We start from the raw sequence: 27,992 nt of genomic DNA, 5'->3' as shown, positions 1-27,992 counted from the left end.
TTTCTATGAAGCCAGCATTACCTTGATTCCAAAACCAGACAGAGACCCCACTAAAAAGGAGAACTATAGACCAATTTCCCTAATGAACATGGATGCAAAAATCCTCAACAAGATATTAGCCAACTGGCTCCAACAATACATTAAAAACATTATTCACCGTGACCAAGCAGGATTTATACCTGGGACGCAGGGCTGGTTCAATATCTGCAAAACAATTAATGTGATTCATCACATCAATAAAAGAAAGGACAAGAACCTCTCAATAGATGCAGAGAAAGCATTTGACAAAATACAGCATCCTTTCTTGATAAAAACCCTCAAGAAAGTAGGGATAGAAGGAGCATACCTCGGGATCATAAAAGCCATATATGAATGACACAATGCTAATATCATCCTCAATGGGGAAAAACTGAGAGCTTTCCCCCTAAGGTCAGGAACAAGACAGGGATGTCCACTCTTGCCGCTGTCATTCAATATAGTATTGGAAGTCTTAGCCTCAGCAATCAGACAACACAAAGAAATAAAAGGCATCCACATCAGCCAGGAGGAGGTCAAACTTTCACTCTTCACAGATGACATGATACTCTATATGGAAAACCCAAAAGATTCCACCAAAAAACTGCTAGAATTGATTCATGAATTCAGCAAAGTTGCAGGATATAAAATCAATGCACAGAAATCGGTTGCATTCCTATACACCAACAATGAAGCGACAGAAAGAGAAATCAAGGAATCGATCCCATTTACAATTGCACCAAAAACCATAAAATACCTAGGAATAAATCTAACCAAAGAGGTGAAAAATCTATACACTGAAAACTATAGAAAGCTTATGAAAGAAATTGAAGAAGACACAAAAAAAAAAAAATGGAAAAAGATTCCATTGCTCCTGGATAGGAAGAACAAATATTGTTAAAATGTCAATACTACCCAAAGCAATCTACATATTCAACGCAATCCCTATCAAAGTAACACCAGCATTCTTCACAGAGCCAGAACAAATAATCCTAACATTTGTATGGAACCAGAAAAGACCCCGAATAGCCAAAGTGATCTTGAAAAAGAGAACCAAAGCAGGAGGCATCACAATCCCAGACTTCAAGCTATACTACAAAGCTGTAATCATCAAGACAGTATGGAACTGGCACAAGAACAGACACTCAGATCAATGGAACAGAATAGAGAACCCAGAAATGGACCCACACACGTGTGGCCAACTAATCTTTGACAAAGCAGGACAGAATATCCAATGGAATCAAGACAGTCTCTTCAGCAAGTGGTGCTGGGAAAACTGGACAGCGACATACAGAAGAATGAACCTGGACCACTTTCTTACACCATACACAAAAATAAACTCAAAATGGATGAAAGACCTAAATGTAAGACAGGAAGCCATCAAAATCCTCAAGGAGAAAGCAGGCAACAACCTCTTTGATCTTGGCCGCAGCAACTTCTTACTCAACACGTCTCCGGAGGCAAGAGAAACAAAAGCAAAAATGAACTACTGGGACCTCAGCAATAAAGCACTTTTAAATTAAGGCATGTACATTTAAAAAAAATTTTTATTCTTCATTTTTGAGAGAGGGACAGAGTGCAAATGGGGGAGGAACAGAGAGAGAGGGAGACACAGAATCTGAAGCAGGCTCCAGGCGCCGAGCCTGATGCGGGCTTGACCCCATGATGTACATTTTTTTAGACACAATGCTATTGCACACTTAATAGACTACAGTATAATTTTTTTAATGTTTTTTTTAATTTTTTTTTAACGTTTATTTATTTTTGAGACAGAGAGAGACAGAGTATGAACAGGGGAGGGGCAGAGAGAGAGGGAGACCCAGAATCTGAAACAGGATCCAGGCTCTGAGCGGTCAGCACAGAGCCCAACGCGGGGCTCGAACTCACAGACCGTGAGATCATGACCTGAGCTGAAGTCGGACGCTTAACCGACTGAGCCACCCAGGCGCCCCTAATGTTTATTTTTTTAATGTTTATTTTTGAAAGAGAGAGAGCACGAGCAGGGGAAGGGCAGAGAGAGAGGGAGACACAGAGTCCAAAGCAGGCTCCGGGCTCTGAGCTGTGAGGACAGAGCCCAAAGCAGGGCTTGACCCCACGAACCGTGAGATCATGACCTGAGCCGAAGTCGGTGCTCAACCGACTGAGCCACCCACGCGCCCCAATAGACTACAATAACAAATGAGCTTTTATATGCATTGGGAAACCAAAAAGAAAAAAATTTCATTTGACTCACTTTATTGAGAAATTCACTTTGTTGCGGTGGTCTGGAACCGAACCCGCAAAATTTCCGAAGTATGCCTGTATTGCCATTTCCCTTGATGGCAACGAGGTGGGTCCCCTCTAAGATCCACAAGTTATTTCCTAGAGAGTTAATAAGGGGTTGACCCCTGCGTTTCAAAAGAACTTCCAACCCTCCGCTCCAGCGGATTACAAGCTGATGTGACTAATTACCCCAAAGGACTCACATACCTCCAGCTTTATCACCGGCAGGTCCAAGCTGCATTTTCAAAACACCCCCCTGCCCAACCTCTGCAAGATCTCAAACCTGAAAGTCTGGTTTTCTGAAAACTGCCCGGGAGCCTCAGTGGAAAAGACCTTATCAAGCACTCTTAGCAACTGACATGGCAATAAAGTTCATGTTTCTCAACTCAAAAGCTACACATCACTTTATCCTGACAACTGGATGACCATCCCACTGGGACACTAGACAGGATTCTTAGGAACCTTCCAGAAACCACGGACCACAGAAGGGGACCGCTTCTGCCCAAGGTTAATTTTCTGATTCTTTAGCAGCCTTTTTCTTCCTGTTGTTGTAATTGACACTCCCCAGTAATCAACTGAAAGCTTCTCAGTAGGGTCCTCCTTACCTTCATCCTGTGACTTTTGACCCTCTGTGATCTTCTCCCACTTAAGAAAAAAAAAAAAAACCGGGTTCTCTCAGTCCACAGCTACTGCTCTCAATTTAACTGCTGACAAAAAAATTAATCATTCTTCCTTTATTTTTGTTAAATTTATGTATTTGTTTTGAGAGAGAGAGAATGCACACGCATGTTTTGAGAGAGAGAGAGAGAGAGAGGGAGAGAGAGAGAGAATCTCAGGCAGGCTCTGCACGGCCAGCGCGGAGCCCAATGAGGGGCTCGAACTCACAAACCATGAGATTGTGACCTGAGCCGAAACTCAGGCACCCTTAATCATCCTTCCTTTAAATGTACCTCTAGGGGCGCGTGGGTGGCTCCGTCAGTTAAGCAGCAGGCTCCAGGTCAGGTCATGATCTCACGGTTCACGAGTTTGAGCCCCTCATCAGGCTCTGTGCTGACAGCTCGGAGCCCAGAGCCTGCTTTGGATTCTGTGTCTCCCTCTCCCTCTGCCCCTCCCCTGCTCATGCTCTGTCTCTGTCTCTCTCTCAAAAATAAATACACATGTAAAATTTTTAAAAATAAAACAAAAGATCCAAGACTTAACCTGAGAGTTCATGAGGTAGCAGGAGAGCCAGACAAAGCAACAGTTCTCAGTCGATGTGGCGACATAATTTGCCTCCAGATGCTACGAAGGATACAGCACACTTTCGTAGTATTGCCAACAAGGCATAACCTGAATTAACCATGAGGAAAACTCAAAGAATCCCAAATTAAGGGACATTCTACGTTTCGAACTCCAAAAATGTCAATGTCATGAAACAAAGGCCGAGGAGCTCTTCCAGATTAAAGGGGAAGAAACACAGCTAAATACAACGCTTTACTCTGGATTCGATTTGGGAATGGAATGGTTTTTTTTTTCCTTTTATTAGAAAGGACATTAGTGGGACATGAAATTCAGGTAGATAATATTGTATCGATGCTAACTGCCTGATCTTGATTAACTGTGCTGTGCTGTGGTTATATAAGAGAATGTCCTTTTATTTTTAGGACATGTATTCCAAAGTATTTAGAGGTAACAGAACATCATGTCTGCGACTCACTCTCAAACTGGTCGAGAAAAATATATATATATTTGCATTTATATGTAAATGAGACAGAGGAAAATAAAGCAAATGTGGTGGACTGTTAACATTTGAGGAATCTAGGGGCGCCTGGGTGGCTCAGTTGGTTAAGCGTCCAACTCTTGATTTTGGCGCAAGTCATGATCTCATGGTTTGTGGGTTTGAGCCCCGCGTGGGTCTCCACGCTGACAGCGTAGAGCCTGCCTGGGATTCTGTCTCTTTCTCTCTCTGCCCCTCCCTCGCTTACTCTCTGTATCTTTCTCAATATAAATACAAATAAACCTAAAAAAAAAAAAAACATTTGAGGGGCACCTGGTGGCTCAGTCAGTTAAGCGTCTGACTCTTGATTTCACCTCAGGTCATGATCTCACCGTTTGTGAGTTCGAGCCCCATGTTGGGCTCTGCGATGACAGTGTGGAGCCTGCTTAGGATTCTTTCTCTCTCTCTCTCTCTGGCCCTCCCCTGCTCTCTCTCTCTCTCCAAAATAAATAAATACACTTAAAGAAAAACATTTGAGGAATCTAGGTAAAGGGTAATCATGAATCCTTTGTACCATTTTTGCAACTCTTCCGTAAGGGTGACATTTTTTCAAAATAAAGTTGACATCCTGCCTACCAAAAAAAGTGCTGTATCATCACTCTGGCGGGCCCTGGGGGGGGGGGGGCAGCGGGGTGAAGGTGAATAAGATTGCATCCCTGCCCTACAGGACTCGGGATCTAGTGGGTCATTTTGGCTGCAGATCCAAAGGGGTGAGGCTAGCCCCCCAGGGAAGTGACAGCAATGTGGGCAAGAAATGGGGAAGCTTGAATGAACTACGGAAGTGCCAGCAGAGCCAGAAGGGCATTAAAAGGACAATTTCTATGATCTGGTGACTAACCGGGCTTGAGGGAGGGAACAAGAAGAGAAGGGCTTCTTACACAGTCTATTGCTTATAGACCATCGTCCCATTCCCAGGTTTGTGGAGAATAATGTGATTGGTTTGGGACAGCTCCGTGGGGGCAGTCGAGTAGAGAGCCTCTGAACTACCAGCCTGTGGTTTGGGGGGGAGAGGTCGGGGCTGAGATACAGTTTGGGGTGTTGTCAGCATTAGGGAGGTAGAAGAAGCCATGTGATAGGGAGAGGACACAATAGAACCCCAGAGAAGCATCTGGAGACCGTGGTCCCGTTCTTGGCCCCACCCAAGGAAGTGTCCTTCAAGTGTTCTGGGTTTTTTTTAATGTTTTTATTTTTGAGAGAGAAAGACACACACACACACAGAGTGCAAGCAGGGGAGGGGCAGAGAGAGAGGGAGACACAGAATGGGAAGCAGGCTCCGGGTTCTGAGCTGTCAGCACAGAGCCCAATGTGGGGCTCGAACCCACGAGCCATGAGATCATGACCTGAACGGAAGCCAGACGCTTAACCGACTGAGCCACCCAGGCGCCCCAGGTTCTTATTTTTCTACTGATGGTTTGGCCTATTTGCCAGAACTCTCCCAGCTTAATGTGTGACTGGGAGTCTCCTCACTTTGTAGACTTGTGTTTTCCCATCTTTAAATGGGGGCACGGGAGAGCGGTTGACTTAAGTAACCTCCCCGGGATGAAGGGGAAATAATTGAGGCCGGAAGTGCCAGTTACTCTAAGTTTCTAACCTTAAACTTTGAGCGGCGATTCCTCCAACCATCTCCTGCCCGTCTCGAGCCATGTGCCTTTCCATCTTGGTTTCTGGCCCTTCAACTGGAACTCCAACAGTGATTGTGACTTGAGTGTGCTAAGGGGTTTTAGGGCAGTGCAGATGGCAAGGAATGTGACACCGGATTGAGAGAGATCAATAATGAGGTAGCACTGGCCGCCTGGGTGGCTCACCTCGGCTCAGCGCATGATCTCCTGGCTCATGAGTTCGAGCCCCGCATCCGGCGCACTGCTGTTAGCGCAGAGCCCGCCTCGGATCCTCTACCCTCCTCTGTCTCTCTGCCGCTCCCCCGCTCAGCTCATTCTCTCTCTCTCTCAAAAATAAAAATAAACATTTAAAAACAAGTAATGAGGCAGCACTGACCTCGCATCCAACACATACAATAAAACACACAAATCTCAAGCGTAACCACCCCAATGACTTTTGACAGTTCGTATTTCTGTGCAACGCAAACGTTCATCCGGATACGCGCCCATCACCCCAGAAAATTCCTTTCACCCCTTCACAGTTAATCCCCGGCTCCCATCCCCCCAGCGGCAACCACCGTTCTGTTCACCTCCCTCCCTGAATTTTTTTTTTTTTTTTTTTGCACTGTTTTAAACTTGGAGGTTCTTTAGAGAAACTGCGAAGAGTGTGGAGCTGAACCGTACTTAGGATCGATAGGATCTTTAAATCCAATCAAACAAAGCCTTTCCGCTTCCCCCACCAAAAACGCTTCGCAAGAGTTGGCCTCCAGCCACCAGGCTTTCTTCTCCGCTAGGAAAAGGGTGGATTTGTTTAACCGCTTTGTTCTTTCCTTTTTTCACCTGTTTGTGTTTAACCGGACCCTCGACCGCAATCTCTGCTAGGCGTTTTAACCATTTTTCTTGTTTAAGTAAGAGATAAACTCGAGCTCTCCGTCCAAACTCCGAGGCTTAGGTCCCGCGGGCTCCAAGCCTGTGCCCCGCCCCCTCCCCCCTGTCCGGGGTGGGTTCGTAGGATTCTTCCAGGAGCCCCGGAGGAGGCGCCCAGCGTTGGGGGTTGCGAGTCCCCACCCCCCACCTGCCGAGCCGCCGCGTCCCCCGCCCGGCCCTCCCGGCTGGGCTGCCTGACCTTTGAGCCGCCTGCAGGTCGCCAGCCTGGTGAGTGCCCGGGTCGGGCCGGCCTCCCCGCCCCCCCCCCCCCCCCCCCCACTCTCCGGGGGAGGAAAGGTCTGGCGACCGCCTAGCGAAAGCCCCTCGGCCCGACCAGGGCCGGCCGGCCGGAGACCGACTGCCCCCTGCGCGCCCCGGGGACCCCGCGCCCTGCGCGCCCCCGCTCGGCCGGCCCGTGCACCGGGCGGCCTCGACCTGCAGCTTCCCCAGGGCCTCGCGGTCGCCCGAGGCTGCAGCGGCGCCGCCGGGTCGCGCGGAGGCCCCTCACCCGCACAGGTACCGCAGGTGCAGCGGGGGCACCCGCCGCCGCGTGCCCGCTCCCCCCTGCCGGGCCGCGGGTGCCCGAAAACCCCGGGCGGGAAAAGGACGTCTGCCGGCGCGCCTGGCTTGCACGCCAGGAGCGCCGGGTTAGAAGTCGCTGTTGCAAAAGTCCCGCGTCTGATCTTGGGCCTTATCTCAGACTGATAGCAGGAAGGCCTTTGGAGCCCGTGCCAAATTTTAACAGCCGGCGCAGATTCCGAATGCTACGACGCTGGCAGTCAGCATTTAAAGCCTATTTGAGCCGTGTCTCTTATAAAAAAAAAAAAAACAAAAACAAAAAAACAATGTATCGAAGGAAATTTAATTAAAACAAAGATTATTTTCCTTTTCCCCGTGTCACTCATTTGCCCCATCCGTGGGTGGGACCCCTCACTTCAAAGCAGAAAGATGCCAGGGAGAAAGTTGCCTGTTTTTCCTCGCCCATGGGGTTACTTAGGTAATGTTGTTGGTTTATTTGTTTCTTTTCTGATTTTTCTTTGTCTTCTCCCCGTTCGCTGGTCACGCTCTGGCCTAAAGTCCCAGCATGAAATGTTCCTGCCTGCGGAGTTCAGACTCCTTGCCAAACTGGCACCGTGCCTTGCTAGGCGGCCAGAAACAGCTGTCCCACGGGGGTGCCCAGACCGTGCCCTTTTCTGCACCCCTTCCATCGCGTGCAGTTGAAAAGGGGTGTCCGTTCTCATTCAGTTCACGGAGGAACGTATTTCGAAAAGTGCAGTTCAGAAAAAGGCAGAGCAGGAAGGTTCTGGCTTTTGAGCGGTCAGAGAAGGGAATCCGCACCATCCGCGCAGGGGGAGGGCGGCGGGAGCTGGTGTGCTGCAGGCGGGGGAGGGGCCACCAATGAGGGAGCTGCCCGCCCCCGCCCCACCTTGGGGGCTAGGGCGCAGGCATAAAGGGCAGCCTTACCCCGTCCGAGCGGCCAGCTCTCCGAGGGTCATTGGCACCGAGGTATGGATGTTGGGGTGTTGTGACTTTTTGCCCCCTCTCTTTTCAAAAGATAGCTTGAAAATAGGCACTGGGAAGTAAGTCAGTTGAAGATGTCTCATACTGGACTGTCAGCTCTGTCTTCATTTTCCTATGCGTGTCTTCCTGCCACATGGCGTTATTTTGTTCTGATGAAGGGAAAAGTGGCTTTCCTGTTCTGGTAAAAACCCAGTCTGTACTTACCAGCGCCTCAGGCCAGGTGTTTTGCTGAAGTTGCCCGACGCGGTTACATTTTACCTTATCTCTGTTAACCTTCCAGAGATCTCTCGCATGATCATGTCTTCCGTTAAGATTGAGTGTGTTTTGCCGGAGAACTGCCGGTGTGGCGAATCTCCCGTGTGGGAGGAGGCATCCAACTCTCTGCTCTTCGTCGATATTCCGGCAAAAAAGGTTTGCCGGTGGGATTCGCTCAGCAAGGGAGTGCAGCAAGTGACCGTGGGTAAGGATGAAGGCGGGGCTCTCCCTGGGACCTGCCCGGATGGCTGTCTTTTCCCTGCGGAGTGGCTGTCACCTGATGTGTCATTCCCCAGGGACCTTCCTGGTAAAGGGTACTAGGTATGCTTTAACACTTTTGGATTGTCCTGCTCTCTGTATCCCCTGTGTCCTCCCACTTTGACCCAGGAGAAACTTCTGGATGGTCAATACTTTCCTCTTCCTCTGTGAGGGAGACGGCAACATTTCCCCATCTTGTTTTGCTCAGGGGGCGCACAGTAGGGTCTTTCCGTAACATCCTCGGGTAACAGCTTTAAAAGTTGCAGACCCCGTTTGTGGCACAGCAAAGGCTGTCTTATCCTGGGTCAGGCCAAGCCCTTAATCCGCGAAAAGAAATAACAGGCATATCCCTTTGAACATAAAAAGAAGGGCTTTCAGACTTACAAAGCATCAACCAGGCCTATCCGGTCATGGTAACAAAATAAGATTCAGGACGAAATTCAAGGGCATTTGGATGAGATTGTTTATGGCCACGTGATTCCCAGTGGAGGGGTTTCTCATTCTCTGGCCGGGAAGGGTGTGGGCTTGGTTAGAGATAAGGAAGTTGCTTATTTTGTGTTAATGAGAAGAGATACCAGGAATTCCTGTGACCTCAGGACGGCTCATCCCAGAACTGGTGACCTCAAACTTTTTTTTTTTTTAATGAGTAGGAACAGCTTCTTTTTTTAAATTTTTAAAATTTATTTTGAGAGAGAGAGAGAGAGCAGGAGAGAGGCAGAGAGAGAAGGGAGCATGACCTGAGCCGAAACCAAGAGTCAGATGCTCAACCTACTGAGCCACCCGGGCGCCCCAAGAGGGAACAGCTTTTTAATTCACCCAGGGATATCAGTTCGGCTGGAGGCAAAGTGACTGTGACCAGCGGTCAGAGTGGGGACAGGGACCTGTTGCCTTCCCCAGTCTCTCTTTGCCAGCCTGCACACATTAGGGATATATCCCCACCTCCAATCTGCAAACTACCCCCCACAAACCATAGAAAAGGCTTATGATGTCAGCAGTCACTTAGGAAGTCTCAGGCCACAGGTCAGGATCCATGATGAGAATGTGACCTTCCCTATAGTGTCCCGCACATTCTCCGGGCCCCTCGATGGCTGGAATCAACTTCTGAACAGGGCTTTTAGCTAAGACCTGCTCCCAGAGCACCTGGCGCCTTGTGCTTGTTGAAGAGGTGCTCAGAAAATGTTTTCAAAATAAATTCTGGTCAATTGGTTTCCTGTGATTGCTCACCATGGTAATCAGTCTCTCCACTTCAGAAGTCTCCTTATATGTGGAAAAATACTAAACCCAGGAAACCTAACATTTAAAAAGTACAAAATGTAGGGGCGCCTGGGTGGGTCAGTCGGTTAAGCATCCGACACTTGATCTCAGCTCAGGTCTTGATCACAGAGTCGTCAGTTCAAGCTCGGCACTGGTTGTGAAGCCTACTTAAAAGAAAGAAGAGAGGGGCGCCTGGGTGGCTCAGTCGGTTAAGCATCAGACTTTGGCTTAGGTCATGATTTCGCGGTTCGTGAGTTCAAGCCCCACATCAGGCTCTGTGTTGACAGAGCAGAGCCTGGAGCCTGCTTCGGATTCTGTCTCTCTCTCTCTCTCTCTCAAAAATAATATAAAAAAAAAAAGAAAAAAGAGAGACAAGCCCTGTTTCGGAGGGAGAATGAGATGTCGCAAAGCCTAGTTACCAGAACCAAACGCAGTTTGTAGCTCTGGGTATCCTGGAGACCAGGTGAATCGAGCATCACTTGCTCTGTGACAGCTACTCTGGTGTCCCCTTGTCCCCCCACCCCAGTTAGGGACCCCTCCTTCGAACTTGATGTGACACCCGCCCCAGTGTATGGTGGCTGTCGCAGTGTGACTTCCCTGCTTCTCCCACTAGACTGGAAGCTTCCAGAAGAGTTGGGTTTCATTCCCCTTTCTAGCCCTGCTGCCCAGAACACTGCTCAATGAATATACTCTGGTTAGGTAGTCTGCACCCTTCAACTGAAGGGAGAGGGCACTCCCATTGTCAAAAGAGCTGGAATCCCCTCGGGGTGGAATCCCCTCGGGGATGTCTGGTGGCTCGATGCCTGCGGTGGGCCGCTGGGCCGCTGGCCCACGTGTCGAGTCCTGAATGCTGCTTTTGCTTCTGCAGATGCCCCCGTCAGCTCTGTGGCCCTTCGCCAGTCAGGAGGCTACGTCGCCACCATTGGAACAAAGTTCTGTGCTTTGAACTGGGAAGATCAGTCGGTGGCTGTCCTGGCCACAGTAGATAAAGATAAGAAAAACAATCGATTCAATGATGGGAAGGTGGATCCCGCTGGGAGATACTTTGCTGGTATGGTTTATCTCTAGCACCTGTTGACTGAGCCTTGGCAATAAGCAAGACTTAGAGTTGGACTGGTAATGGGTCTTGGGGTCTTTTATCATTACTTGAGTAGCCTTTGACTGAAAACAAAATCCCGTAAGAAAGGCTTCATAAATATCCCTTTCAATTTCTGTCTCCAGCAGAGACTAAAGCGTGCATGGTACTTTTGTAGTTTAAATGAGTTTTAAAATAGGGGTTTTGTGGGGTGCCTGGGTGGCTCAGTCAGTTAACCGACTTCATCCGACTTCGGCTCAGGTCATGATCTCGTGGTTCTCGGGTTCGAGCCCCGCATCAGGCTCTGTGCTGACAGCTCAGAGCCTGGAGCCTGCTTCGTGGATTCTGTCTCCCTCTCTCTCTGCCCCACCCCCGCCCCTGCCCCTGCTCATACTCTGTCTCTCTCTCTCTCTCTCTCTCAAAAATAAATTTAAAAACATTAAAAACTTTTTTTAGATAAATAAATAAATAAAAAGTTTTGGGGCCCCTGAGTGGCTCAGTCGGTTAAGCGTCCGACTTCAGCTCAGGTCGTGATCTCACGGTTCATGGGTTCGAGCTCTGCATTGGGCTCTGTGCTGACAGCTCAGAGCCTGGATCCTGCTTCGGTTTCTGTGTCTCCCTCTCTCTCTTCCCCTCCCCCGCTCATGCTCTCTCTGTGTCTCAAAAATAAATAAACATTAAACAAAACATTAAAAAATTACATTGGTACAATTTCATCTGATGTACTATCTATATTCCAGTTTGGCCATTAACCAAATAATGTCCTTTATAGCATTTTTTCCCCTCTGGCACAGGATCTAGTCTATGATTATGTATTGCATTTACTTGACATGTCTCTTTAATCTTCTTTAGTTGGGAACAGTACATAGCCTTTCTTGTTTTTTATGACACTGCCATGTTTGAAGAATATAGTCCCATCCAACTCCCCTTGTTTTTTAAATTTATTATTCTTGTTATTCTTATTATTAATGTTTTATTCGTTTTTTTTTTTAAGAAAGAGAGAGAGAGAGCATGAGCAGGGGAGGGGCAGAGAGAGAGAGAGAGAGAGAGAGAGAGAGAGAGAGAGAGAGAGAATCTTAAGCAGGCTCCACACTCAGCTCAGAGCCCGATACAGGCTCAATCCCATGCCCCTGGGATCATGCCCTGAGCCAAAATCAAGAGTCAGACGCTTAACCAACTGAGCCACCCGGGTGCCCCAGTTCTGTGGCACTTTGCGAGACAAAATAAAGATGTCGTCAGGGTCGCCTAATATTTTGAGCAATATTTGCATGGTGTAGATTTTCCTATCCTTTCACTTAGTCACTATCTGTATCATTATATCTGAAGTGAGTTTCTTATACCTAGCAGATAGTTGGATTTTTTTTAAATCATCTTGAAAATATTTTAATTGATATGTTTAGGTTATTTACATTTACTGTAATTACTAATATGTTTTGAGTTAGATCTACCATTTTGTTAGTTGCTTTCTCTTCCTTCCCTCTGTATTTTTTGTTCCTCTGTTTCCCCTTTCCTGCCTGCTTTTGGATTGTGTGAACGTTGTTTTAGAATTCAATTTTAATTTATTTGTGGTGATCTTTTACTATATCTCTCTGTATAGTTTTTAAGGGCTTCTGAAGAGATTGCAAAATATACAGTTAACTTTTTGCAGTCTAGAACCAATATTTTACCACTTCAATTGATCTTCACTTATTTATGCTATAGTTGTCTTTTTTTTAATGTTTACTTATTTTGAGAGAGAGAGAGCACGCACACAAGAAGGGCAGAGAGACGGGGAAAGAGACAATTCCAAGCAGGCTCCTTGCTGTCAGTGCAGAGCCCCAGTCAGGGCTTGATCTCATGAACCATGCGATCAGGACATGAGCCAAAATCAAGAGTCGGACACTTAACTGACTGAGCCACCCAGGCGCCCCTGTGCCCCTGTGTTGTCTTTATATATGTATATGTAAGCCCCATCGGAACATGTGATTTTTGGGGCGCCTGGGGCGGCTCAGTCGGTTGGGCATCTGACTTCAGCTCAGGGAATGATCTCAAAGTTCATGGTTTCAAGCCCCGCATCAGACTCGGCGCTGACAGCTCAGAGCCTGGAGCCTGCTTCGAATTCTGTGGCTCCCTCTCTCTCTCTGCCCCTCCCCTGCTCACACTCTATGTCTCTTTCTCTCTCTCTCTCTCTCTCTCTCTCTGTCTCTCAAAAATAAATAAACGGTAAAAAAAAAAACTAAAAAAAAAATCCTACGGCAAATATTGACACATTCGTCTTAGTAAGCAACCTGTATGTTTAGGTTCAGAGTATTTACCAGAAAAGCTGTGACCTGCTGTCTGTGAGGTACTCCTAGGATCTGGTCCCCATGTGGGCCACTCAGCGCTGGTCTGAGACTCAGGAGTTCTAACCACAGCTTCATTCCCAGTCTTTGGTATGCTAATTAGAACCAGATTCGTGCACATACAAGTTGAAGATGAGCCCGGAGATCATAAACAGCTTTATGGAATGCCAATTTCTGAGCAACATCCCTCTTCACTATTTCCGGGTGCCTTCCATTTTCCTGGCTCTCTCCTTGTCACTCCTCCAGCCAGAAACCACCCTGTCTCTAGGACGGTGCTGTCTCTGGGGGCCAAGCAGCAGGAGGGAGGGAGAGAGAGAGAGAACGTAAACACAGCAGTGTTTGGCTCTGCCTTTTTGGAGCTACACCTTCACCAAATGGAGAGGAATGTCCCCTTCCCTGAGTCGTGGTTCCTGCAGTTTCTGTTGCTGGCCACCGTCTGCCGTTGCTACCCTTGCCGTGGAACTGACGGAACGGAGAAAGGCATGGAAAATACCCAGTCTCTGAGCCTCAGGAGTTTCCTTTTCTGCTCCCTGGGCCAGATTCAGAGGGTTCCTCTTGGATCCCGGTCTTCGCCACAGTGCTCACGTCCAAGTTCCAGGCCGTGTTGAGTTCAAGCTGGGACATACTGGAAAATAAAACAGAGCACTCCCCACCAGTTAGGTGGCATTGCACATTCTGGTGTTCTTCCCTGGAGCTGCCTGATACGTACTTTTCAGAGTTCCCAAATAGCCACATGGTTACAGACGTTATAGTTGTGCTCAGGGCAAGAAAATGGGGTTGGCGAACATGTACTCCTTCTTATCTGGAAGAACTATACGTAACCTGTTGGTATAACCTTAATTTGCATTATAAGCAAGGTAGGTGTCGTTTATTTAAAATTTTTTGATGTTTATTTTTGAGAGAGAGAGAGAGGGAGAGAGAGGGGGCGCAAGTGGGGGAGGGGCAGAGACAGAAGGACAGAGGATCCGAAGCAGGCTCTGCCCGGACAGCACAGAGCCCGACACGGGGCTCAAACTCACAAACCATTGAGATCTTGACCTGAGCCGAAGTCGGACGCTCAACTGACGGGGCCACCCAGGCACCCCAGTAGTTGTCATTTTTGGAAACGGGACCCAGGTTGGGATTGTATGATCATCTCCTTGACTTGATGATGGGCAGGGAACCCTGGGATAAGAGGTGGTGCAGGGCACGGGGCAAGATGCTGTGGAGCTAACCTCGGTGCTTTTTGGGCTTTGTAGGCACCATGGCCGAGGAAACGGCCCCAGCAGTTCTGGAGCGGCACCAGGGCTCCCTGTACTCGCTCTTTCCTGACCACCACGTGGAAAAGTACTTTGACCAGGTGGACATCTCCAATGGTTTGGATTGGTCCCTGGACCACAAAATCTTCTATTACATTGACAGCCTGTCCTACTCCGTGGATGCCTTTGACTACGACCTGCAGACAGGAAAGATCTGTATGTACTTTTTCATTATTCCTTTTAATACTGCTGGTGAGTTTTTTTTCCCCCCTCTGTATGTAACCAGTAAGCTGCCTCTTCCTCAACTCGTCTGAAAAGGTCCTTATTTGGGGGGGGGGGGGGGCGCCTGGGTGGCTCAGTCGGTTGAGCATCCGACTCTTGATCTCGGCTCGGGTCACGATCTCACGGTTTGTGAGTTCGAGCCCTGAGTCAGGCTCTGTCCTGACAGCGCAGAGCCTGCTTGGAATTCTCTCTCCTCTTTCTGCCCCTCCCCTCCTCATGCTCTCTCTAAATAAATAAGTAAGTAAGCTTAAGAAAAAAGGTCCTCACTTGTGAAATAAGGGACTGTCTGGTGGTTACTATGCCAGTATAGTCACAATTACACAGACCTGACTATTTTTTCCAGTGAAGCCATGGCCCTCAACACAACTAATGGTGGCCGCCATTGCAAAAATATGAATAGATCCTTAATTCCCTTTCTTGCCACCATCTCTAGAAAGAGGCTCACCTTGAAATGGATCCTATTCTACCAGGATGTGCCTATAGGGAAGCAATACACAGGACAATGAGCTAAAGGAAGAGAAAGTTAAGGTTTGGGGTTGAAATCTCTCACTTGCGCTTTAGTTAACCATAGGAAGCTACTCAGAGACAGATGAATAATCTTCCAAAATAAAGAAGTTTACAAAGTAGTTGCAGATTGTTCAATTCCGTCAATGGGTTCTACATGAGCCGTAGTTGGAAGCTGGGAGGGAAGGAGTTCTTGAGAAAAATCTAGAAGGGAGTGCTTGAAACTGTTTTGTGAAAGGTGCCAAACCACAAGAGCCAAACCCATAATGAAAATGACATGAAAAAAATCACAAGACTCTCATATAATTTAACCAGGGGCAAACTATTTCAGTACTGATGTTTTTGCTCTGAAATATAAAGTGCTCTGTTTTATGACTGTTTTTACCCATTTTACTTACGCATTTTTTATTAAAAAAATTTTTTTAATGCTTATTTTTTGAGAGAGAGAGAGAGTGAAACAGAGTGCGAGCAGGGGAGGGGCAGAGAGAGAGGGAGACACAGAATCGGAAGCAGGCTCCAGGCTCTGAGCTGTCAGCACAGAGCCCGACGCGGGGCTCGAACTCACAAACCGCGAGATCATGACCCGAGCCGAAGTCGGATGCTTAACCGACTGAGCCACCCAGGCGCCCCTACTTACACATGTTGTTTTTTTTTTTAACTTTTTTCTTCCATAACCCAGTGCAGTTATTAGAATGACCTGGATTTCGTAAAGATCCTCTGGAGTTTGATGGTTTTTTTGTATACTGTGATTCCCCCTTTAATGCCAGCCAGTTAGTTGGCTTCAGAATACCTTTCCTTTCAGGAACAAGCTTTTTTTTTTATATTTTTGAATGTTTGTTTATTTTTGAGACAGAGAGAGAGAGCACATCTGAGCGTGAGTAGGGAAGGGGCAGGGAAAGACGGAGACAGAATCTGAAGCAGGCTCTGTGCTGACAGCAGAGAGCCCGAGGTGGACCTCAACTCAAGAACCCCGTGAGATCATGACCTGAGCCGAAGTTGGATGTTTAACCGACTGAGCCACCCAGGCGCCCCAGGAACAAGCTCTTCAATGTTTAGTTTTGATAAGATGATTTTGGAGCATTTGGCAGAAACAGAACTGGTACATCTTACTAGTTTTTGCACGTGAACTGTTCACATGGTACCATTATTTTTATAACCATAAACTGAAATGTATCAGGTCTAACCATAGACTGAAATGTATCTAAGATGTGCAAGAGCTTCAGTTCGGGTCAGCCTCAAAGAGAACTATTGGTATTTTGTTAAGAATTCCAGGGGCGCCTGGGTGGCTCAGTCGGTTGAGCGTCTGACATTGGCTCGGGTCATGATCTCGCAATTCGTGAGTTCAAGCCCCGCGTCGAGCTCTGTGCTGACAGCTCGGAGCCTGGAGCCTGCTTCAGATTCTGTGTCTCCTCCTCTCTCTGCCCCTTCCCCACTCATGCTCTGTCTCTGTCTGTCAAAAATGAATAAACGTTAAAAAAAATTTTTTAATAAAAAAAAAAGAATTCTACTTTTTGGAGCACCTGGGTGGCTCAGACAGTTGAGCGTCCGACTTCGGCTCAGGTCATGATCGCATGGCTCGTGAGTTTGAGCCCCGCATTGGGCTTTCTGCTGTCGGCGTGGAGCCCCCTTCGGACCCTCTGTCCCCCTTTCTTTCTCTGCCCCTCCCGTACTTGCAATCTCTCTCTCAAAAATAAATAAACATTAAAAAATTTCTACTTTTTTCTCTCCTCCTCTGAAAGCTTAGACAGATAGGTCTGTACCCAAACCAAAGAGAGTATGATCATCCCCAAATCATGTGGTAAAAATCCTTTGTTGAGGAGTGCCTACTTACGTTTCTGGACATTTTTGTTTTTTATTATCTATTTAATTTTTAAAGTTTATTTATTTTGAGAGAGACAGAGAGAGCATGAGTTGGGGAAGGAGAGAGGGAGAGGGAGAATCTCAAGCAAGCTCTGGGCAGCCAGCACAGACCGAGACACGGGGCTTGAACTCACGAAACCACGAGATCGTGACCTGATCCGAAACCAGGAGTCAGATGCTTAACCAACTGAGCCACCCAGGCACCCCTGGACGTTTTTGTTTTAAAGTTATGAACTCTTGGGCACCTGGGTGGCTCGGTCGGTTGAGCCTCCGACTTCAGCTCAGGTCATGATCTCGTGGCTTGTGGGTTTGAGCCCTGCATCGGGCTCTGTGCTGATGGCTTAGAGCCTGGAGCCTGGTTCGGATTCTGTGTCTCCCTCTCTCTCCTTCAAAAAGAAATAAACATTAAAAATATAATAAAAAATAAAGTTATGACCTCTTCTGAACCATCTCACATGCCAGACCCTGACTAAGGAAACATGATCAGGATTTACAGTCAGCTTGAGCATCACTGTCTGATGCTCAGTATTGAGCGGCCTGTTGTTTCGTTGTACGCATGTGTGTATTTGTTTGTTTTTAACTACAGCCAACCGCAGAAGTGTGTATAAGCTGGAGAAAGAGGAACAAATTCCAGATGGAATGTGTATTGATGCTGAGGGGAAGCTCTGGGTGGCCTGTTACAATGGAGGAAGAGTGATTCGTTTAGATCCTGAGACAGGTAAAAATAAAAAAAATCCCTGCCCTATCTAGAAAAAAACAGACACTAGCAACGGGAGAAACTACATTACTGACAAAGTTATACAGAGATATATTCAAAGGTCTCGGTAGGGTGATTTTGGAAATAAAGGCCAAACATATAGCCCCGAATTTACAGTCAGTCTTCCTTTCCTGCGGAGGTAAGTCTTTTGGGCCAACACAAATCATCAGGGAAGGTTAAGTCAAATACATGGCTGGTATCTGACCTCCACTTTTTGACTCCTCTTTTTGGAATATCCCTAATCTTCTGCAAGGAGTCCAGAAAGGCTGTGCAGGTTGGAGATTTGCTGGAGCTAGACTTTCAATAAAATATTTGCTCCTCTAGGGAAAAGACTCCAAACTGTGAAGTTGCCTGTTGATAAAACAACATCATGCTGCTTCGGAGGGAAGGACTACTCTGAAATGTACGTGACATGTGCCCGGGATGGAATGGACGCGGAGAAGCTTCTGCAGCAGCCTCAGGCGGGTGGGATCTTCAAGGTGATCTGGCTCTTTCTTTTATCTTGAGGGTGAGATTGGGGAGATCCTTGGCTAAGTAACTGAGCCATTAGTGCCTTTTCATACTTGTAAACATCATGCTAGACTTGTAAAAACATTTTATTCAGGGGCGCCTGGGTGGCTCAGTTGGTTGAGCGTCTGACCTCGGCTCAGGTCATGATCTCGAGGTTCATGAGTTTGAGCCCCGCGTCGGGCTTTCTGGCATCAGCATGGAGCTGGCTTTGGATCCTCTGTTTCTCTCTCTTTCTCTCTCTCTGCCCCTCCCCTGTTGCACTCTCTCTCTCTCAAAAATAAATCAACATTTAAGAAATAGCCTAAAAATTTTTTTATTTAGATTTTCTAGACTATAAGCCCAGGACGATGTGTTCAGCCTACTTTGTGGTGTACTTTAAAATATTTTGGGGCTTCAGTAGTGCTTGTTGAAATTCTATAAATTGGTAGAATGGGCTTGGAAAACCAGTGTTTGAAACATGTTTATAAGATCAATTGAGGGGAGCCTGCGTGGCTCAGTCGGTTAAGCGTCTGACCTCAGCTCAGGTCATGATCCCACGGTTCGCGAGTTCAAGCCCCACTTTGGGTTCTGTGCTGTGACAGTTAAGAGCCTGGAGCCTGCTTTGTATTCTGTCTCCCTCTTTTTTCTGCCCCTTCCCCACTCATTTTCTCTCTCTCTCTCTCTCTCTCTCTCTTTCAAAAATAAATATACATTAAACATTTTTTTAAAAAGATCAGGTGATTGTTTTGATGTCACAAAAATATCTTTGGGTTTCTTAACTTCCTTTTTGCAACAAAACAAACACTGGTAAAAGTCATAGACCTCTCAAGCTGAAAAGAAATAAGAAGATGGTAGAAATAAAATCAGGTATTTTTAAATTTTATTTTAGAGAGAGAGAAAGACCACGCACAAGCGGGTGAGAGGGGCAAACGGGGAGAGAGAGAGAGAGAGAGAGAAAGAGAAAGAGAAAGAGAAAGAGAAAGAGAGAGAATCTTAAGCAGGTTCCATGCTCAGCACAGAGCTCGACTCTGAGCTCGATCCCACAACCCCGGGGTCATGACCTGAGCCAAAATCAACAGTTGGACGCTCAACCAACTGAGGCACCCAGGTGCCCCAAATTCAGGTTTAAATACAAGTTAATTGTAGATGGTTGCCAGTTGGATTATTATCAATGGACCACCTAATCAAGTAATTCCTTTTTATGATAGGAAATAAAACAAGGATGATTGGTGGCTAAGTAATAGTATTATGAATCACAAAACTGCTTTTAAAGAATACTTGGGAGTTATCTTTTAGCAAAGTTTCTCTCCTTTCTTTTTTTAACAGATAACTGGCCTGGGAGTCAAAGGAATTCCTCCCTATCCCTACGCAGGATGAAGACACAGAAAATTCTAGAGCTGAAATTTCAATGTAGTTACCAAAAAAATAAATGATGTGATAAAAATTTTTATTTACAATTTTTTTAAGGTAGAGCATTTTAGTAAGGGGTGACAGGTAGTTTTAATAACACTACAAGGCCTTCTGAAAAGGTATTATAGAAATGTAAAGAATTGTTCAACTGTAAATTAACCTCTTGATTCTTTGCAAATAGCTAGAAGGAGAGTGGGGAGGGACCCTATCTGTTCTGTATTCCTTACTTATTATACCTAAAGCTTCAAAAAATTAATAAATACTGGCCTGGTAATGACTTATTATGATTATATTCCTTTTTGTTTTTATCATAGTTTTATAAAATATACTGCAATGCTAACCTACCCTCATATTATTCTTCCTATATGCTATTTTTTACAAGCTAAAATATTCCTGGAGGTTAAGAATTAAACACTCTAGCAAAATGCATGCTTCCAACAGCCACCTGATAAATGTAAAAGTACTATATGACTTTATAGAAAGAATACTTTTATAATTTTTAGTGTGTATTTATTTATTTTAATTTTTTTAATGTTTATTTTTGAGAGAGGGACAGAATGTGAGTGGGGTAGGAGCAGAGGGAGAGAGAGACACAGAATCTGAAACAGGCTCCGGGCTCTGAGCTGTCAGCACAGAGCCCAATGCGGGCCTTGAACTCGCAAACCATTGGATCATGACCTGAGCTGAAGTTGTACACTTAACCGACTGAGCCACCCAGGTGCCCCTAGAAAGAATAAGTTTTTAAAAAAAAATAGCTTTATTGAGGGCGCCTGGGTGGCTCAGTCGGTTGGACATCTGACTTTGACTCAGGTCATGATCTCATGGTTCGTGAGTTCAAGCCCCACATCAGGCTCCGTGCTGACAGCTCAGAGCCTGGATCCTACTTTGGATTCTGTGTCTTCCTTTCTCTCTGTTCCTCCCCTGCTTGTACTCTGTCTCTCTCTCTCTCTCTCTCTCAAAAATAAATAAAACATTTAAAAAATTTATAAAAAAATAGGTTTATTGAGTATAATTGACCTATACATACTTAAAGTGTACAATTTGATAAATTTGGCGCATATATACGTCAATGAAACCAACACCACAAGTGAGATAATGAATTTATACACTACTCCAAGACTTTCTCTGTGTCTCTTTATAATCCTTTCCTTTGGTCCCTCTGTATGTCTGCCCTCAGCCCCAGGAAAACACTGATCTGATTTTTCTCACTATTAACTAGCCTTAAAATTGGGTAGTGTGAGGGTTGCCTGGGTGGCTCAGTTGGTTAAGCGTCCAACTCTTGGTTTCGGCTCAGGTCATGATCTCATGGTTCATGGGTTCAAGCCCCACGTCAGGCTCTGTGCTGACAGCATGGAGCCTGCCTGGGATTCTGTCTCTCTCTCTCTCTGCCCCTCCCCTGCTCTCTCTCTCTCTCTCTCAAAAATAAATAAACATTAAAAAAAAGTTTTAGGGGCGCCTGGGTGGCTCAGTCGGTTGAGCGTCCGACTTCGACTCAGGTCATGATCTCACGGTCCGTGAGTTCGAGCCCCGCGTCGGGCTCTCTGCTGACAGCTCAGAGCCTGGAGCCTGTTTCAGATTCTGTGTCTCCCTCTCTCTCTGGCCCTCCCCTGTTCATGCTCTGTCTCTCTCTGTCTCAAAAATAAATAAGTATTTAAAAAAAAAAGTTTTAAAAAATTGGGTAGTATGATTTCTCCAACTTTGTTCTTTTTCAAAATTGTCGTAGCTATTCTAGTTCCTTTGGCCTTCCATATAAATTTTAGAATCTGCTTAACTATACCTACAAAAAAAATCATGCTGCAATTTTAATTGAAGCTGCTTTAAATCTTGTAGAACAATTTAGAGAGAATTGGCATCCAGGAACGTGGTGTGTCTTTCCAACTGTTTAGGTCTTCAAATTTTTTCATCAGTAGTTTGTAGCTATCAGCATATAGATCTTGTACATGTTTTGTTAGATTTATATTTGAGAACGATGTGCATTCTGCTGTTATGAGTGTTCTATAAAAATTTTTTTAATGTGTATATTTTAGAGAGAGAGAGAGAGTGCGTGCGCAAGTAGGAAAGGGTCAAAGAGAGAGGGAGAATCCGAAGCAGGCTCCAGGCTCTGAGCTCTCAGCACAGAGCCCGACGCGGGGCTCGAACCCATGAACCGCGAGATCATGACCTGAGCCGAAGTCCGATGCTTAACCGACTGAGCCACCCAGGCGCCCCATGACTTGAGTGTTTTATAAATGCCAGTTAGATTCAGTTGGTTGTTGGTGGTGTTGAGTTCTTCTATATCCTTCCTGAGCTTCTGTCTTCTAGTTTTGTCAATGGGGAAGGAGCGTTGAAATCTCCAGCTATAATTTTGGATTTGTCTATTTGTCTATTCAGTTCTGACAGTTTTGGGTTTGAGTATTTTGGAACTCTGTTGTTAGGTGCATACACCTTTAAAATTGTATGTTTTGAAGGGGGGGAATGCCTGGGTGGCTCGGTTAAGTGGCTGATTTCTGCTCAGGTCATGACCTCATAGCTCGAAGGCTCATGACTTTGAGCCCCGCATCAGGCGCTGTGCTGACAGCTCAGAGCCTGCAGCCTGTTTCGGATTCTGTGTCTCCCTGTCTCTCTCCCCCTCCCAAGCTCATGCTCTGTCTCAGAAATAAACATTAAAAAATTTTTTTTAATAAATAAATAAATAAATAAATAAATTGTATGTTTTGGGGGCACCTGTGTGGCTCAGTTGGTTAAGTGTCCAACTCTTGATTTCTGCTCAGGTCATGATCTCACAGTTCATGGGATCAAGTCCCATGTCGGGTTCCATGCTGATAGCTCGAAGCCTGCTTGGGATTCTCTCCCTTCTCTCCCTCTGTCTCAAAATAAAATAAAGACACATTAAAAAAAAATAAAATTGTCTTTTTGGTGAATTGACTTTTTTTCAGTATGTAATTTCTATCCCTTGAAAATCCATTGAAATCTATTGAAAATTCGTCAAGATTAAATCTTTTTTTTTTAGGTAGAATGTGTTTTTTACTGACTGATTTGGCATATAGACTTGATCTAAAATGTTTGCCAGAATTTTTATTTATTTATTTATTTATTTATTTATTTTAATTTGCATCCAAGTTAGCATATAGTGCAATGATGATTTCAGAGGAGTAGATTCCAGTGATTCATCCCCTATGTATAACACCCAGTGCTTATCCCAACAAGTGTCCTCCCTAATGCCCCTTACCCATTTAGCCCATCCCCCCACCCACAGCCCATCCAGCAACCCTCAGTTTGTTCTCTGTATTTAAGAGTCTCATGTTATGTCCCCCTCCCTGTTTATATTATTTTTGCTTCTCTTCCCTTATGTTCATCTGTTTTGCATCTTAATGTTTGTATTTATTTATTTATTTTTGAGAACAGAGCTTGAGTGCAGGAGGGGCAGAGAGAGAAGGAGACACAGAATCCAAAACAGGCTCCAGGCCCTGAGCTGTCAGCACAGAGCCCGACGCGGGGCTCGAACTCACGGACCGTGAGATCATGACCTGAGCTGAAGTTGGGTGCTTAACCGCCTGAGCCACCCAGGCGCCCCTGTTCTGCACCTTAAATTACACGTAGGAGTGAAGTCATACGATATTTGCTTTTCTTTGATTGACTTATTTCACTTAGCATAATACCTTCTAGTTCCAAGGTTAAATCTTTTTTAAAGATTTTATTTTTTAAGTAATCTCTACACCCAGTGTGGGCCTCAAACTTAGAGCCCTGAGATCAAAAGTCACATGGCTCTACCGATTGAGCTGTCCAGGCATCCCATCAAGGTTAATTTTTTTTGCTCTCAGCCATCACGGTATTTATCATTGCTGTTATTACTTCATTCCTGATATACTCAGTTTCTGTCTCCTTTAGCAGTTCTTTTAGAGTAGGTCTGTCTGATGGCTATGAATTCTTTCAGTTTTCCTTTATATGAGAATGTCTTTATTTCACCTTCATCCCTAAAGGTTATTTTCACTGGATGCGGATCATGGTTGATAGTTCTTTTCTTTCAACCTCTTGGCATTTCAAAAACATGCTATTCCTGAGGTGCCTGGGTGGTTCAACGGGTGAAGCATCCGACTCTTGATTTCAGCTCAGATCATGATCTCACAGTTCATGAGATTGAGCCCCGTGTTGGACTTTGCTCTGGCAGCAAAGAGCTTGCTTGGGATTCTCTCTCCCTCTATCTCTGCCCCTCCTCCACTTGTGAATGCTCTCTCTCTCTCAAAATGAAAAAAAAAATGAAGTTTTTAAAGAAAAGAACTTTAAAAATGTGCTATTTCCTTTTGGCCTTCATGGTTTCCAATGAGAAAAATGCAGTCTTTGAAATCATTGTTTCTCTACAGGTAATAATTTTTCTCTTGCTGATTTCAAGATTTTTTATTTGTCTTTAGTTTTCAGCCATTTGATTAGGATGTGTCTGGATATGTGTTTCTATGTATTTCTTTGGGTTTATCCTGTTTGAGGTTTTGTTGAATCTGTAGGTTTGTGTTTTTTACCTAACTTGAGAAGTTTGGGCAATTATTTCTTCAAATATTTTTTTTGCCTCACATTTCTCTTCCTGGGACTCCAAAAACTTGAATACCAGACTTTTTGTTGTTATCCCACGAATTCTTGAATTTCTGTTAAATTTTTTTTCAATATTTTTTTTTCTCTCTGTTGTTCTACTCATCTATCTTCAAGTTCGCTGGCTCCTTTCTCTGTTTTCTTTGCTATTGAGCCCACCTAGTTATTTTTGTTGTTGTTATTTTATTTTTCAGTTCAAAAATTTCCATGGGGTTAATCTTTGTGTTTTTTCTATTCCAATACTTTCCATTTCAATATCTGGAGGATTTTCATGATTGCTCATCCAATCATTTCTATAATTGCTGTTTTATTTATTTTATTTTTAATGTTTTTATTTATTTTTGAAAGAGAGAGAGAGAGAGACACAGCATGAGCAGGGGAGGAACAGAGAGAGAGGGAGACACAGAATTCGAAGCAGGCTCCAGGCTCTAAGCTGTCAGCACAAAGCCCGATGCGGGGCTCGAACCCACAAACTGTGAGATCATAACCTGAGCCGAAGTCGGATGCTTAACCGACTGAGCCACCCAGGTGCCCCTGTTTTATTTATTTTAATATTTACTTATTTTTCAGAGAGGGAGAGAGAGAGAGAGAGAGAGAGAGAGAGAGAACATGAGTGGGGGAGGGGCATAGAGAGAGGGAGACACAGAATCCGAAGCGGGCTCCAGGCTCCGAGCTGTCAGCACAGAGTGCGATGCGGGGCTCGAACTCACAGACCACGAGATCATGACCTGAGCCGAAGTCAGACACTGAACTGACTGAGCCACCCAGGCGCCCCACTGTAATAGCTGTTTTAAAGTGCTTTTCAGATCATTACACCTCCCTCTTGGCACCTGTTGATTATCTTTTTCCATTTGAATTGAGCGTTTCATTGTTCTTCGCATGAGTAATTTTAGATTATATGAAGAATGTTAATATATTTGTTTTAGCAGACAATCTACACGGTTACATTTGGTCCAGAAGTTCACTCAGCTTCTGTGGGTGTGGTTCCAATGTCAGTTGTTTTTACAGGCTTTGCAGTGTTGGGACTTGGGAAGAGGTCTAGCATGAGCTCAGTTGTACAAGTCTTTGATATGTTAATCAGGATCCGATTCCTGTACTTGCAAGTCCGGAGCTGGGGAAAGCGACTCCATAAAGTTGTTTATGAATGCCTGAGCTCAAACCCAACCTGCAAAGGCCTTTTCACTGGGGAGCTCCAGGGAACATCGTGGATCTGACGCCCCAGGACAGCCCCTTCTCCAACCCTCACTGCAAACCACGAGTTGTCTGATCTGTGCTTGTCCTTTCCCGTCCTGATTTCTCCATCGCGTGAGTTCAGAGAGCAATAAGGCTGCCATGGGACTACTCCCAGGGCTCCAAAGAGTGTGTAGCAGGACTTTTTGGAGACCATCAGGAGACCAAAGATGATCTGAAACACGGAACTGGGGACCTTGCTCCCCACCCCCATGCTACAGCTGGCTAGCCTCCTAGCCCAGGCACCTCCAGCCCATTTCTCATTCAAGGTAAGTCAGAGAGTGGTGGAATTGCTGTGGGATTCCAGAGGCCAAGATGGAGTTCTCTGAGGACTTTGAGGAAGGAATCTCCTAAAGTGCAGGAGATCCCAAGCTCCCCAGAATGGCTCTCCTGCTCTCTGCAGGACCCCCGAAACTGGGAATTCAATTTTGTGGGATGCAGGTTCTAGCACCCTTCCCTGGTGGTGGAAGCCTCCCCCATGACTAACATTAATGTTTATTTATTTTTGAGAGAGAGACAGAGACAGAGACAGAGCACGAGCGGGGGAGGGGCAGAGAGAGAGGCAGACACAGAATCCAAAGCATGCTCCAGGCTCCGAGCTGTCAGCACAGAGCCCGATGCGGGGCTCGAACTCACGGACCCTGAGATCATGACCTGAGCCACCCAGGCGCCCCTCTAGAATATTATTCCTGTCTATAGGAACTCAAGGCAAGGGCTCTGCCTATCTTCAGTGCTGAAGATACATAGCAGGTGACTAGAAGTTTATTTCATATTCAAGAAATATCTTCCCACAAGGAAACCAGTAAGCCCAGGTGGCTTGACGGTCAAGTTGTACAACACATTCAAGAAGCAGTTAATTTAAGGTTATATAAACTCTTACTGAGAATATGGGGAGGAAAGGGTAAAACCCCCAATTCATTTTATGAAGATAGTGTATTTGTTTCCCATGGCTGCCGTAACAGAATGCCACAAACTGGGTGGCTTAAAACACAGATACTTATCACTGACCAGTTCTGGAGATTGGAAGTCTGAAACCATGTCAGTAGGGCCACGCTCCCTGTGGAACCTATAGTAAACCCTTCCTTGCCTCTTTCTAGCTTCTGGTGGTTTTCCAGCAATCTCTGGTGCCCCCTGGCTTGCAGCTACCTAACTCACTCTTTGCCCCTGTTACCACATGGCATCCTCCCTGTGTCTCCCTGTCTTCACATGGCCGTCTTCTTTTTTTATTAAGAAAACTCTACCCCAAATGTGGGATTCGAACTCACACCCCCAAGATCAGGAGTTGCACGCTCCACTGACTGAGCCAGCCAGGAGCCCCTGGCTTCTTATAAGGACATGAGTCCTTCTTCTTATAAGGACATGAGTCATGGGGTGCCTGGGTGACTCGGTCAGTTAAGTGTCCAACTTTGGCTCAGGTCATGATCTCACAGTTTGTGGGTTCAAGCCCCGCCTCGGGCTCTGTGCTGACAGTTCAGAGCCTGGAGCCTGCTTCGGATTCTGTGTCTCCCTCTCTCTCTCTGCCCCTCCCCCACTCACACTCTGTTTTTCTCTCAAAAAACAAATAAACATCAAAATTTTTTTCCGAAATAAAGGACACGAGTCATATTGAATTAGGGTCCTGCCTTACAGTAGTATGACCTCACCCTAACTAATCCCATGTGCAATGACACTATTTCCACATAAGGTCACATTCTGAGGTACTGGGGGTTAGGATTTCAACATCTTTTTTGCAGGTGCACAATTCAACCCATGATTGCATAGTGAACAACAACAAAAATTTCAGGTTTATCCCATTCATGAACATAGATGCAAAAATCCTAAAGGAAATATTAGCAATATGTAAAAAGAATAATGTGTTTTTAATGCTTATTTATTTTTGAGAGGGAGAGAGCGCCCACAAGCTGGAGAGGGGCAGAGAGAGAGCGAGAGAGAGGATCCGAAGTGGGCTCTGTGCTGTCAGTGCAGCGCCCAATGCAAGACTCGAACTCATGAACCGTGAGATCATGAACTGAGCCGAAGTCACACACTTAATCAACTGAGCCCCAAAAGGATAATGTATCATGACAAGTTGAGTTTACCCCTGGAATACAATGTTGGTTTATTATTGGAAAACTGGATAATATAACTTAAACCATATTTACAGATTAAAAGAGAAAAGTCGTGATTGCCAAGAAAGACACAGAAAAAGTATCTGACAATTTTAGCAGCCATTGGTAATTAAAAAAAAAAAAAAAACTTAGTGGGGAGGCCGGGTGGCTCAGTCGGTTGAGCAGCCAACTTCAGCTCAGGTCATGATCTCGCGGTTCGTGAGTAGGAACCCCGCATCGGGCTCTGTGCTGACAGCTCGGAGCCTGGAGCCTGCTTCAGATCCTGTGTCTCCCTCTCTCTCTGCCCTCCCCCGCTCACATTCTGTCTCTCTT

The 27,992-nt window shown here is 45.7% G+C and overlaps 1 protein-coding gene across 3 annotated transcripts; it reads left to right on the top strand.

Moving 5' to 3' along the window:
• The first annotated feature begins 6,676 nt into the window (after positions 1-6,676).
• On the top strand, positions 6,677-20,063 carry RGN (regucalcin). 3 transcript variants are annotated; one of them, XM_019417607.2, is made up of 7 exons: positions 6,677-6,786; positions 8,360-8,539; positions 10,715-10,897; positions 14,481-14,696; positions 17,713-17,844; positions 18,208-18,362; positions 19,699-20,063. In XM_019417607.2, the coding sequence occupies exons 2-7, from the start codon at positions 8,371-8,373 to the stop codon at positions 19,747-19,749; spliced, it is 906 nt and encodes a 301-aa protein (XP_019273152.1). In that variant the 5' UTR covers positions 6,677-6,786; positions 8,360-8,370; the 3' UTR covers positions 19,750-20,063. The 3 variants fall into 3 exon arrangements, with proteins under 3 accessions (XP_019273152.1, XP_019273153.1, XP_019273151.1); XM_019417608.2 differs by lacking the exon at positions 6,677-6,786 and adding an exon at positions 6,964-7,074; XM_019417606.2 differs by lacking the exon at positions 6,677-6,786 and adding an exon at positions 7,931-8,064.
• Positions 20,064-27,992: the final 7,929 nt, after the last annotated feature.

This window comes from Panthera pardus, unplaced genomic scaffold (assembly GCF_024362965.1).
Source record: "Panthera pardus isolate Hobbes unplaced genomic scaffold, ASM2436296v1 HiC_scaffold_27, whole genome shotgun sequence".
Taxonomy (NCBI): Eukaryota; Metazoa; Chordata; class Mammalia; order Carnivora; family Felidae; genus Panthera; species Panthera pardus.
Note: the sequence above shows the minus strand (reverse complement) of the source record. Positions and strands in the feature narration are given on the sequence as shown.